The 12,171-nt window shown below is 48.8% G+C and overlaps 1 protein-coding gene across 4 annotated transcripts in view; it reads left to right on the top strand.

Moving 5' to 3' along the window:
* The first annotated feature begins 4,650 nt into the window (after positions 1-4,650).
* IGF2BP1 (insulin like growth factor 2 mRNA binding protein 1) overlaps positions 4,651-12,171 on the top strand; it is a 38,940-nt gene continuing 31,419 nt past the window's right edge. For 3 of the 4 annotated variants that reach the window (XM_025859394.2, XM_073883746.1, XM_025859393.2), the window contains exons 1-2: positions 4,651-4,825; positions 6,029-6,089. In XM_025859394.2, the coding sequence (XP_025715179.1) occupies positions 4,651-4,825; positions 6,029-6,089 (236 nt within the window). Of the gene's footprint in view, positions 4,832-6,028; positions 6,090-12,171 lie in introns of all 4 variants that reach the window. The other variant, XM_073883747.1, reaches the window with a different exon arrangement.

Genomic DNA, 12,171 nt, shown 5'->3' with positions numbered 1-12,171 from the left:
TATATTTCCCTCCTAAGTGCTTTCCAATTTTTTGTGTCCTCCCTTTTATAAAATGTGCTGAACTTTTAAAATAGGAAGTCATAGACAAATATAAGATTAAAAAAGAAATTTATATTCTGGGGATTTATTCAACTAAGCTAATTTAAGAGAAGAAAAAGTTGTATGTCCCCAAATAACTATTCAGTACTTACAAAAGTTTAAAAAAAATCGATGTAACTTATATATCTAAAAATAACGATTAATGATTAACTCACATCTACTGGATTGAATGTTACATGTTGGTGAAAAATGACAGTTATGAAAATTTTGAGGCAGCAATGGGCACTACTTCTGGTAGAACAGCAAGTGAAAAATGAAGATATACAAATAAGATGACAAAATCTCAAACTATTAGCGATGGACAAATATTGGGAAGAAACATTTAAAAATAAAATTAATACTGTAGGACAAGGGAATTGCTGATTTTCTCATATCATATTCCCACTTTGTTAAAAAAGTTGTTTTCTGCCTTTGGGTTTTTTTTTTTTCCTCTCTGAATTTGTATGTCCACATTGAAGGAAAATAGATCAGAATCCCATCTTTAAAATGGAGTCAAGTTTCAGTGTTTCTGGAATCAGAGAATTGAATCCTGTTAACTAGACCAAACACTTCTCCAGGAAAAATGAAGAGGGAGAGAGAGGAAGAGGAGAACAAACAAAACAAAACAAAACAAAAAAATCCCAATGATAGTAAATAAGTGGAATAAAATAATAAAAATAAAAATAATGTTATTAAAGAAAATAATTTATCCTGCAGCTATATTTTTAATTCTTACAAAGTTTGATACTGCACTGATGATTAATCTTTCTCAAAGAAGCTGTGTAGAAAAAAAAAGGAAAACAAATACAATGTTTATTGGTTGTCTTTAATAACAAAAGAAAAGGACAGAAAAGGGGAATGATAAATTGTGGCATGGCATTCCACGTTGGCCCATTCCTATCCCTCTCCTAGGAATGTGAGTCTTGACAAGAAATAACCCTACCCTCAGGTTAATTTTAGTGCTGGGCTCACTCAGAGGGGAGATGAAGCACCAGTCAACATCATTCAGTGCCCCCAACCCCAGCCTAAAATAGCCAGATCACTGAGGCAAAACTGATTTGGGGGCTAAAAAGGTCTGCATCTCACCCCAGCTGTCTCCGCTCTCTTGTGTTCTTGCAGCCTCTGACTATACACAGAAGCCCTTGGTGGGGGCAGGGGGGAGGATTAGAATTCACTGAAACATCTGATTTTTAAAAAGAACTAATCAGTTTCAATTTAGTAATAGTTGGTAAATTTTTATTTTCCCAAATGTGTTATTTTCTCCCCTCCTGTCATTTTAAAACATGTAAAAGAAACTAAATTCAACTAACATTTAGACTTCTATTGTATTTTTTACATGGAAAAAAAAAATCTAAAAGTGAACTGAATTCAATTATTACTTTTACAATTTTTGTTTCCCTTTGAATCTAGGATAGCAAAAGGTGGGCTGCATTTTACAGGAATTTAGAGGTCTGGATGGAAATTTTTGTGGGGTGTAACTTGCTTTTGTTTTAGGAATAAAGAGATAGAGTAGTAGGCATGTTCCCCAGGGAGAAACCCTGAGAGGTGCTTCTATTAATTCTTAGAGATTTAAATTAAATGAAGGAAACAGCACTTAAAGTTTCTGGGAACTGCAGTGCCCTGCCTAGGACCCTCTTTCTTGTTCCCCAATGTAACAGAAAGGATTTCAGGAGATTGGGGCTCCTTTTTAGGAAGAGGCCAAGGAATACAACAGCCTTTCTGAGACCCATCTTTGAGCCCTTTCAAAAGTCCACACACATCACCAAGAAAGTCCCCGGGCAACAGACACACATTCTGGCAAGATTTTTTTTTTCCCCCCCTGGACTCTCAATTTTTCTCTGAATTCTCTTTGCCCTGCAGTTTGTATTAGCTGTTTTTTTTTTTATTTTAAAAATGTTTATTGAATGCCTACTATGTGGCAGACACCGTTTCCAGCTCGTTGGTGTGTGTGAAAATTATGGTCAAAGAGCTGACTAAATATTAAGAGTCAGAAACGGTGGGGGAGGGGGGAGGGCCGGAGGTGTGGGGGGATAGGATACAGACGTCGCCCACCTTCTTGCCTAGAAAACATTCTTTTTCTACTCAGCAACTAACAGCTCATAGTATTTTCTGTCGCCCCATGCAAAGAAAAAAATCACAAACCCCCAAATCCGACAAACACGTGGCTGGCTAGAACAAAACGCGGATTTGGAGAGTGGGTTTTGAAGGTGGTGGAGATGGAGAAACCGAGTTGGAAGCCCTCCCCCCACGCCCAAAGCCCCATTTCTTTGCAGCGCGCGGGGAAAACCGGGAGGGGGACAAAGGTGCGGCGTGTGGTCTTTTAACTCCCGACTTTTTGAACGGTCTAAAATCGTCTGGCAGAAGAGAGGTGCGCCCAAGTCGGGAGTCAGTTCACTGACTCTGCAAATAAAAAATAATAACAAGAAAAAAAAAATCCAAGGCATTCCTATCAGTGCAGCCAACACGTGTTGCGGAGTCGGCCCGGGCCGCAGGCGACTGAGACAATGGGGTCGGGGACGGGGAAAGGGAGAGTGACCCCCTTCCTCACCTGCCCTCGCAGCACGCGTGCCCCCGACAAAATTGTTTCTCCCATCCGCAGAACCCCGAGCAAAACCCGAGCTTCCGCCCAGTTCAGGGAGAGTCTGGCATTACTGGGGGTCCACCCCCTCTTTTCCCGGTCCCCGGGCCAGGGGGGCTCCGGGGTCCCCGGGCTGCGCTCTCCGCCACCCTCCAAGCCCCGGCGCCGTCCCAGCCCCCTCCGCTGGAAACTCGTTGCCCTCGCCCGCCACTCGGCCCGGGATCCCGGTTGCGCGTGGACCGCGCGTCCCGCTCTCCGCCGCCTATCCTGTACTCCGAAACGCGCGGCGAACTGCCCCCTCCCCCACCGCCGAGACGGGGTGCGACCGCCCACGTGTCGCCCCTTGCCCAGTCGGGTCCGTCCCTCGGGCTCCCGGGGCCGGAGGATCCGGAGCGAGTTGGTCAAAGGCGAGGAAAGGGACCAGGGCGGATCCGCTTCCCCCTCCCCAGGAACGGGAGGGGGGAGGGGCCGCCGCCCCCTCCTCGCAGCTCCCGCCCCTCGCTTCCCCGAGCGCCGAGCGGAAATTACCCCCTCCCCCCGCGGGTCTGACCTGGGGACGTGGGCGGGGCTTCAGCCCTCGGCCCCCCGCCCCCGGCCCCTCTCCCGCCTTCCCGCCAGGATCCGAACGCTGCACCCCAAACAAAGTTCCGAGACTCGAACCCGGCGCTGGGAAAGCTGCGGTCGCCGGCCTGGGTGGGGCGGGCGGAGGGGACTCCACCTGTCTGCCCCCGCGTCAGGGAGGGAGGAGGGGAGCGTTCGGATCTCCACCCGGTCACTCCCTCCCTGAGACCTCCCCCTTCGGTTCGCTCGGGTCTGCTCACGCTACCACTCCTCTTCCTCCTCTCCACCCCTCCCTCTCTCCTGGGGTCAGCTTGGGCCGGAGCCGCGCGTTCCCCCCTGGACCCCGAGACGGTCTCGTTCGGCGGCCGAAGCCGGGTGCGAGCCACCCTTCTCCCGTGGGAATCCCGAAACATGATTTCCTGCGGACCCCTCGTTCCCAGCCGCGGTCCCCCGTGTTCCTAGCTTCCCGGTCCCGCGCTCGCAGGGTCCCTGGGTCCTGGATTGCCCGGAGGCGGAGGAGTCTCCTAGGGCTACGGCCGGGAAGGCCGAGACCCCTCACTTAAAAATCTAGGGGAAAAGCGCCTTTCTTTTAAAATCACCGGCTCGCGCGACCCCCTCCTGAAGACCCCAGAGTCCTCAGCTTCTCTTTGTCTATCTCGGCCGTCCCCCGCCTGTCAGTCGCTAGCAGTTAACCGGGGTAGGGTGGGCAAACTCTCCCCCCAGCCACCGCACGAATAAAAAATAACCGTACGTTTTACCCATAAAGAGGTGGGAGATTCTGGGCCCGACCACCCTCCCCCAGCCGGGGCCGGGGTAGGGGGATGGGTGGGGGCGGGGCGCCTCCCTTGGGGCCAGATTCTTGCCAAGGGGGAGGGGGCAAGTAGAGCTTCGGGAACGCAGCCCCCACCGCCCTGTTTCCCCCGGGGGGTGAGCTGAATGCCCCCCCCCCCAGGCCTGGAGATTGGTGGGCTGGGCTGGGCTGGAGGGCCGATGGGCCCAGAGGCTTCGGGGGTCTTCCCGAGAAGGGTGGGTGGGGGCTTTCACCACGTGGCTTCGCCTTTTTTTTTTTTTTCCGCTCCATTTTTTTTCAAGTCGATTTTATTTAGAGGCGGCGCCAGGGCGGCCGCGGAGAAACGTGACACACCAGCCCGCTCGGAGGGGTTTCGGACAGAAGGGAAAGGAGCAGCGCCGCGTCGTCCGCCTCCCAGCGCGCCGCGGGCACTTCTCCCCGGCCTCCCCGAACTCTCCCGCGACCTCTGCGCGCCCTCAGGCCACCCTCCCCGCCGCGGGCTCCGGACAACTTCAGGGGTGGGGTGCAAAGAAAGTTTGCGGCTGCTGCCGCCGGCCTCCCGCCTCTCGGCCTAGGAGGCTCGCCGCCCGCGCCCGCCCGCTCGGCCTTGCCAGGGACCGCGTCCCGCCCGGAGACCGCCACCATGAACAAGCTGTACATCGGCAACCTCAACGAGAGCGTGACCCCCGCGGACTTGGAGAAAGTGTTTGCGGAGCACAAGATCTCCTACAGCGGCCAGTTCTTGGTCAAGTCCGGCTATGCCTTCGTGGACTGCCCCGACGAGCACTGGGCGATGAAAGCCATCGAAACTTTCTCCGGTAAGAGTGCGCCCACCTCCCCGGAAAAGCCACAACGAAATACCCCCAACAACGGAGACCTGCTCCTCTTCTCTCCTTGCCCGCCAACTGCCCTCTTGCTCCGGCCTGCGGGGCTTGGCCTCGGCATCGACCCTCCGCCCACCTACTTCGACGCCCCCTCCATCCCCCCACTCGCCCCTCGCGCGGAAATATCCTGGACCCCCTCACCCCTTCCTCCCAGCCCCAGAGCAGAAGCTGGAGGCTTTAGTAAGGCCGCCCCTACCCCCCGCCGACGGGGCGGGGGCCCTGTTTGGCAGTGTGTGGGGGGGGGTCCCCACTCAGGCAGCTCCCGTCTGGGCCTTATTTCCATGCCCGCCCCTCCCTATTCGAGGCTGGACCCCCTCCTCCCCCCCCAGCCCTGCAGCGCGAACACCCCCAGCTCCCTTTTCTCCACCCTAGGCCTTTCCAGGCGGGGAAGAGGTCCCCGCTCCGTCCCCGATCTCCCGGGTGCCCAGTGGGCACGGCAGCCTTCGGGCAGGGCCGGAGAGGAAGGGGGTCCCGCCTCCCGCCCAGGGCCTGGGCTTGAGCCATTTTGATTTGAAAGTGGGGCGTGAGCGGGGTGGCGCGGCGGCGGCGGCGGCGCCGGGTCGCCATGCTGCTTCCCGAGACGCCCAGGCTGGGCCGAGAGGCGCGCGCCGCGGCCGCGGGGAACCCTGCCCGCGGGGCCCCGCTCCGCTCCCCCAGGGCCTCTGCTCGCCCCCGGCCCCGACAGGTGAGCGCCCCGCCGCCCGGAGCCCTGCTCCGCGCCTCGACCGAAAACTAAAGTTTCATTCTGCACCCCTCCCCCGCAACACACTTTGGGAGCAACGGGGAGCCCTTTCTCTCCCGGCCCTAGCTCCCCAGCTCTGGGAGCCGAGTAGGCAAGCCCGCCCACACAAACGCCCTGGTCGCCCCATTCCCAGATCGGGCTCCCAGAGCGATCCACTACCCAACCAGCCTCAGAGAACAGAACAAAACGAAAATTAACAAAACACAATAACGAATTTATAGATTTCCACCATTCCCAGAGCGACCGTTTCGCGTCTGGCCACGGAACCCACTGCCTGGATTTCTAGGCAGATCTCCGATCCCAGTAACTCCTGAATTATCCTCTCCGTCCTTTTCCCACCCCACACCCCTGTTGCAGCTCTTATATTGCCTTTTTTTTTTTTTTTTAATCTTTAGGGAAAGTCGAATTGCAAGGAAAACGCCTAGAGATTGAACACTCAGTCCCCAAAAAACAAAGGTAGGAAAGGGCTCTTTGAGCAGGGAGGCAACCTGGGGGCGCTTAGAGGCTGTGTTAAGGGGTCCATAGTGTCTCCAGTGGAAGAAACCCATTACGGGCCTTCCCACCCCCCACTCCGGATGTTGGGGGCAGGGAGGGAAGATTGGCTAAGATCTTGTAATGGGTGGTTTACAGCTTGTAAAAAATAAGCCGGGGCTGGGGTGGGCTGAGAGATGGTATTTGGAGAAGTAAAAGGGAAAAAATCAATAGGAGAGAAACCTTGTGGATTTATTCAAGGTGTGTGTGGGGCCATTTTTGTGAGGAAGCTAAAAATCTTTGAAGAGTTCCAACTCCTGGACATCTCTGCAACTTCTAGCAGGCCTCCCTTTTCTCTTTTATTCCCCCCACCCATCCCATAATTCTTAAGTGGATTGGGGGGGCTCCCCTTCGACATCCAAGGGGAAGTGGAATGAGTTCCTGTCCCCAAAAGAATTCCCTTTTGCTTGTGCTTTATATATATTTCTGCAACAGGCAAGGGCATTTTTTTTCTAGACACCTACCCCTAGTCCCTCACATCACACGTCCTCCCCTCCCAACTGGATTTTGCAAAGAATATGCTTTGGCTGTGCTATCCCTTTCCGAGCCCCCCCACCCCCACTCCTTCAGTCCATTGTTACGAGGGGACCATCTGGGGTGAGAGCTTTGTGTTCAGGCTGTGAGCTGGGGCTCTTTGGAGGGTCTAGAACTCCCTGGATGAATAGTGAGAGAGAGAGAGTGTGAGTGAGAGAGAGAGAGAGAGAGAGAGAGTGTGTGTGTGTGTGTGTGTGTGTGTGTCCCAATACCTTTCTATTCTCATTTAAGCAAAGTGGGGTACCTCTATCATGTTATCCCCAAATCTGATTCATGGTGGATTTCAGATCTTTCATTGAACCCTGGGCTGCAAAGTATAGGGGCAGAGTCTCTCTGCTTTCTCACTTAAACATGTTGACAGTGCAGAATTTTCCCTCATGTTGCAGCCCCCAGGAAATCTTTGATCCTCTTGTTACCCCCTCCCCTCCCTAGGTGTGTTCTCCCCTTTATTTCAACTGGAAACTTGCTGCATTTAGAATAATCCTGGCCTTTTGTGGGTGGGAAGGTGGAGGTGGGTGGCTCTGTATAGTTTTTTTGTTTTGTTTTGTTTTGTTTTTGAGCTTGTGAAGTTTAACTGTAAAGTTTAAGTGAGATAAAAATCTGTTCAGTGGGTTTAGCTTAAGATATTTTAAGTAACTTAAACTATTGTATCTATAGATGATCAATATGGCTTGTAACTATGTTTATAGAGCCTGTGATTTAACCTCAAGTGCTTCAGATACTCTTATTGGAAAGGCAATTAGAGTTAGGAGTAAAGAGGCAATAAAATCAGAAGGAAGAAAAAAAAGTCTTATTTATTATTTTGAAACATTTCCTGGAGATGGGCCTGAGAGAAAGATACTGACACCAGTAGATTTATTGAGAAGATTGTGGATATTTGACCTGAAAGCTGAGTGTTTGAAACATGTTGATGAGAAATGTCCAGAATAATTGGAATTCTGACATACGTGGGATTTTTTTTCCTTTTGCTCTTATGGATGGTTTAAATTTTAAAGGGAATGAAGTGAAAGCAAGAGAAATAGCAAAATGTGATGAGAAGGGACCCAAAACATTTATATTTTAATTTCCATGGTGCTCTGTATTTATGGATCTTTCCCCCTAAGCCATCTGCTTGCTTTCAAGCCATTTTTAGGCTCCTTCTTGTTCCCTCCAAAATGCATTACTTAGGGCGCTTTTGAGTTGGGAAGGGGTGGGGTTTGTGAGAAGAGTGGGTACAAAATCTTCCTTTCCACATCCATATTAAATTCCATCTTTTGTGTGTGTGTTCTCCCCTTCCCTGAAATAATTTTTTGAGCACAAACAGGTGTGTGTGTGTGTGTGTGTGTGTGTGTGTGTGTGTGTGTGTGTGTGTTTGTGGGGTGGTTGAGAAGGCACTTCATTTTTCTAGAATGAATCAATTTTTGAAGTTTTAGGATTTAAAAAAAAGAGTTTGTTTGCATGAAGTAAGTTTGCTCTATCATTTTGTGTTCTTTGAAGGAAGCATTTTGTGGTATGTGTTTTTAGTCTGTCTGAAAACTATTCAGTTGGTCTGTTACTGGCTTTTTCAATCTCATGGATGTATAGAACAGGAACTAGTTAATTAAATATAACTAATGTATTTTAAGCAAAATGAATGACTGTGCATGTGTATTTTGTATGTATATACTCTTGTTTCCACTGTTTAAAAAAATAGAAAAGAAGTAACTTCCTGATGCACTCAGTTCCAAATGAGTTATAACTTTAAACATTTCTAAGAGATTCATAAAAATCTAACAACCTAAGTGTTCCTGGTTTTTGTTTGGTTGTTTTTTGTTTCTTAGAGGGGGGAATCAAAAAAGTAATATTACAGCAGTTACCTTAGCATCCTCTGATTTTTGAAGTATTAATTTTGTTCTAACTTTGTATCTATTTGATAGATATACTATTTGTACCTTTTTAAGAACCCAAGAGACTGAGCACTATGCATTTAAACTGAAAACATTAATTTGAAATTTTAAAATGGATGATATTAAATTTCTTCCACCTTCCCAAACCCTTTCTTAGACAGTGTTGGAATTTTGGCTAACAGTTTTGGCTTTTTGTTGAGAATTTGTATATATTCACTGTCAAATATTAGGACAAAGGAGAAAAGCCTAAAGCATTTTTAAAACAGTTGTGGAAGGGGTTTGTACGTGTGTTTTATTTTGAGAGACATAAGAGTAGTTAAGGTAAGGGGGGGTCCCATTTTAGACTTGTTTATTTTGAGAATTGACTTGCTTTTTAAAGGAATTAAGCTTGTGTTTCATTTGCCACTGTGTGTGCCTTTTTCTAGAGGAATGTGACCTAAAGATAGCATACCTACTGTCAACTGCTGTCATCAAAATAAAAGGTGTTGCTGTTAAGAAAAAAATGCAAGAGATGTACTGCATTTCTCTGCATGAAATGTGTTCAACTTAAAAGACTGATTTTCTTAGGCAAGTTAATGGTTGTTCTTTTCTCTAAGCTGACTTAAAATGAGGTGGGCTAAACACTTTACCTTGATTTTCCAAGTATTAAAAAAAAAAGAAATTGGTATCAGAGCCATTGAAGTGTGAGAACTCTCAGAAAGTGCTTAAACTTTATTCAGACTTTACAGTTTGATTTCCTAAAGTTAGCAGTTTTGAAAATCTGTGTGAAGGGATGTCTTGTAAGTGGCAAAAATAGTATTTTTAATTTTAAATGATTCGCTCTGAAGTAATTGGATCACTAAACGTTTTCAAAACAAGCAAAAAGATTTTGCCTTCAGAAATGGACTTGTCTTTAATGAAAATTGTTCTGAGGGGCTGAAAATGAATTATAACAAGGGGGTTAAGAAGCAAGGGAATGTCTTAAAAAAACAACAAAGGAGTAAAAAGTACTAGAGTGGGAGGATTTTCAGGCACTTTTACTTCAGTGGTTATAGTTGAAAGATACATCTGACCTGTATTCACCTAGTAAGATTAAAGTAGAAACAGTTTATGACACTTTCAGTAAAAGGTTTTCTTAGTAATAATAGGTTAGTTTTTTTGCTTTTAAATAAATTTAAAAATGGTTGATTCTTACATTTTTCTGCACTGTTTGGAGGGAAAGTGGAAATCAGTTCACTCAACATTTTAGTTTCCACCTAGAAAGTAGATCTTACAAATTCATTGTTTTCTTCACTGCTAGAGAATCTGTTATCATTTAGTGCACAGTATTTCAAGATGCTTTCCTAAAGGACAGTGGTATTTGTCCATTGGGAGCATGGTAGGTTCCTAGAACCCTTTATTTTCTGACCGACAGTAGAAAGATGAAATTTTACTCTGATGCTTTCTCAGATGGAGAACCTTGGGGGAAAGAAGGGGAAGAATTGTAATTCCCATCACCGATTTATTCAAAGTATAGTTAACTGCTCCAAATGTAAAGTTTTTTTTTTAAAGATTTTATTTATTTGAGAGAGAGAAAGAGAGAGAGCACATGAGAGGAGGGAGGGTCAGAGGGAGAAGCAGACTCCCCGCTGAGCAGGGAGCCCGATGCGGGACTCGATCCCGGGACTCGATCCCGGGACTCCAGGATCATGACCTGAGCCGAAGGCAGTCGCTTAACCAACTGAGCCACCCAGGCGCCCCCCAAATGTAAAGTTTTAATGGCACAGCTTTTGGTGGAAAAGGAGCAAAACATTATTATAATCATGTTTTAGAGATGAAATACATGACCATTAGCCGTTGGAAGAATCTTGATTCAAGGGTTCTGAGCTTCTGATCTTTTTAAATTACCTTAATACAGGTCATTTGCGTCTTGTTTATGTGTTTGGGTACTTTTAAGGCTTATTTTTTAAGGGTTTATTCTAAACTTTAATGTGTAACAGCCAGTTGACAAAGATACTACTGAGATAGGCTAGTGGTATACAATTTTAAATTATTTTTAAAAATTTCAGATCTGGTTTAGTTGAGTGAAAAGGGGGGAGACCAAGTGGTGTGTGAAATTTGGGGATCTTTTTGTTGAGGATAGACATTGGTTATATATCTCTGTTGGTTTTTGGTGGTGGTGGTGGTGGTGGTGTCATTAGAATAAATGTATGAACCAGAGACGTTGGAAGAACAGACATTTTGTCGGCTGTTAGGATTTGAATTCCGTCTTGTTCGCTCCCCATCCTCTTTAAAGGTTCTTAAAATGTGGCTAATGCCTTCCAGAAAGTGCAGCTTAGAATTTGGGATGGGAGTGTTAGGGAGAGAAAAGAGGAAGAAAAAAAGCAGCAGGGGAGACTGGAGAAATCAGACGAGTTAGTCCTGGGTTGGAAATTCCAGACGGGGAAGACAGAGAGAGAGAGAGAGAGAGAGAGAGAGAGATGGGGGTTGGGTGGAGTTCCCGCTTCCCTTTTAAAGAGAAGCGGCTGGAGGCGCACAGCGACCCACGGGAGAGGGGGTCGCAGACAGCAGCTTTGGAAGACGGGTGGGAGACTGGGCGTAGGGCAAGGCTCCTTCGGCTGGCAGAGTTGCCTGCCTTCCCTTCCTCTTTTCAAAAAAGCAGAGAAAGTCGCGGCGGCGCTGGAGGCGCTTCCTGGAGAGCCCGCGCCCGCCCCGCTGCCCTGACCCTTCCCGGCCCGCTGCGGCCCCCGGCGGCCCCGCAATCCTTGCCCGCGCCCCCGCGGGCCCGGGGCTCCCCGCAGGGCTGCCTTTCCCGGGGTCCCCGAGACCCCCGGCCGCGGCGCGCCGGCAGACCGCCTCACCCCGCTCCCGAGAGCCCCAGATGCCCGACCTCGCCCACGTGCAGCGGTCCCCCGCTGCGGACGCAGCCCCTTTGCAGCGCCCGGGCTGCCTGCAGACCTTTCCATTCCCGCCCCGGCTGCCTGCAGACCTTTCCATTCGAAGGCAAAAGCTAAAGGCCAAGGCGGAGTGAGGAGGGCTGGGTGAGGAGGGTGGGGAGAAAGGAAGGGGTAAGGAGGGAAGAGGACGAGAGGTGGAGAGAAAATGGAGGTGCACATAGTGGTCGCCCTCTCCCCGGAGCTGAGGCCCCTTGGCAACGGGGTATAGAGCTGGAAGAGTTAACAGGGTCCAGTAATCTTTAGAAAATGGCCAGTCTCCATGTCCCAAAGGCAGATTGAAACCATAACAAAGGGGGGGAAGAGTCACCAGAGGTTCTAGGGTGGGTTTTATTCGAGTGGTGAAAGAGAGAACAACAGGTCCTCCCGTGGGCCACTGACTGGGCTTGCAAGACTTTTCTTAGGGTCCCAGCCAGTGTTTGACTCCCATGTGAACGGTCAGATTTGCACACCATTTCCACCTGTGCTGAGCACATTTCCTCTCCTCGCCCACACCTTTTAAAATGCCTGTCAAAACAAAAGCAAGAAAAGGTCTCAAAAAACATGCACTCAAGACAGTACATGCTCTTTTGGTTACTGATAAAAGTTTGATTTGGCTAGCAAAAGATCCAACCGGGGGAGCATCTGTGATAACATACCATCCGGAGGGGGACACTGCCAACAGGAAGATGCTCAGCCCCCAGTTTGCTAACTCCA

Source organism: Callorhinus ursinus, unplaced genomic scaffold (assembly GCF_003265705.2).
Source record: "Callorhinus ursinus isolate GAN/ISIS: 27379988/994484 unplaced genomic scaffold, GSC_fseal_2.0 scaffold52, whole genome shotgun sequence".
Taxonomy (NCBI): Eukaryota; Metazoa; Chordata; class Mammalia; order Carnivora; family Otariidae; genus Callorhinus; species Callorhinus ursinus.
Note: the sequence above shows the minus strand (reverse complement) of the source record. Positions and strands in the feature narration are given on the sequence as shown.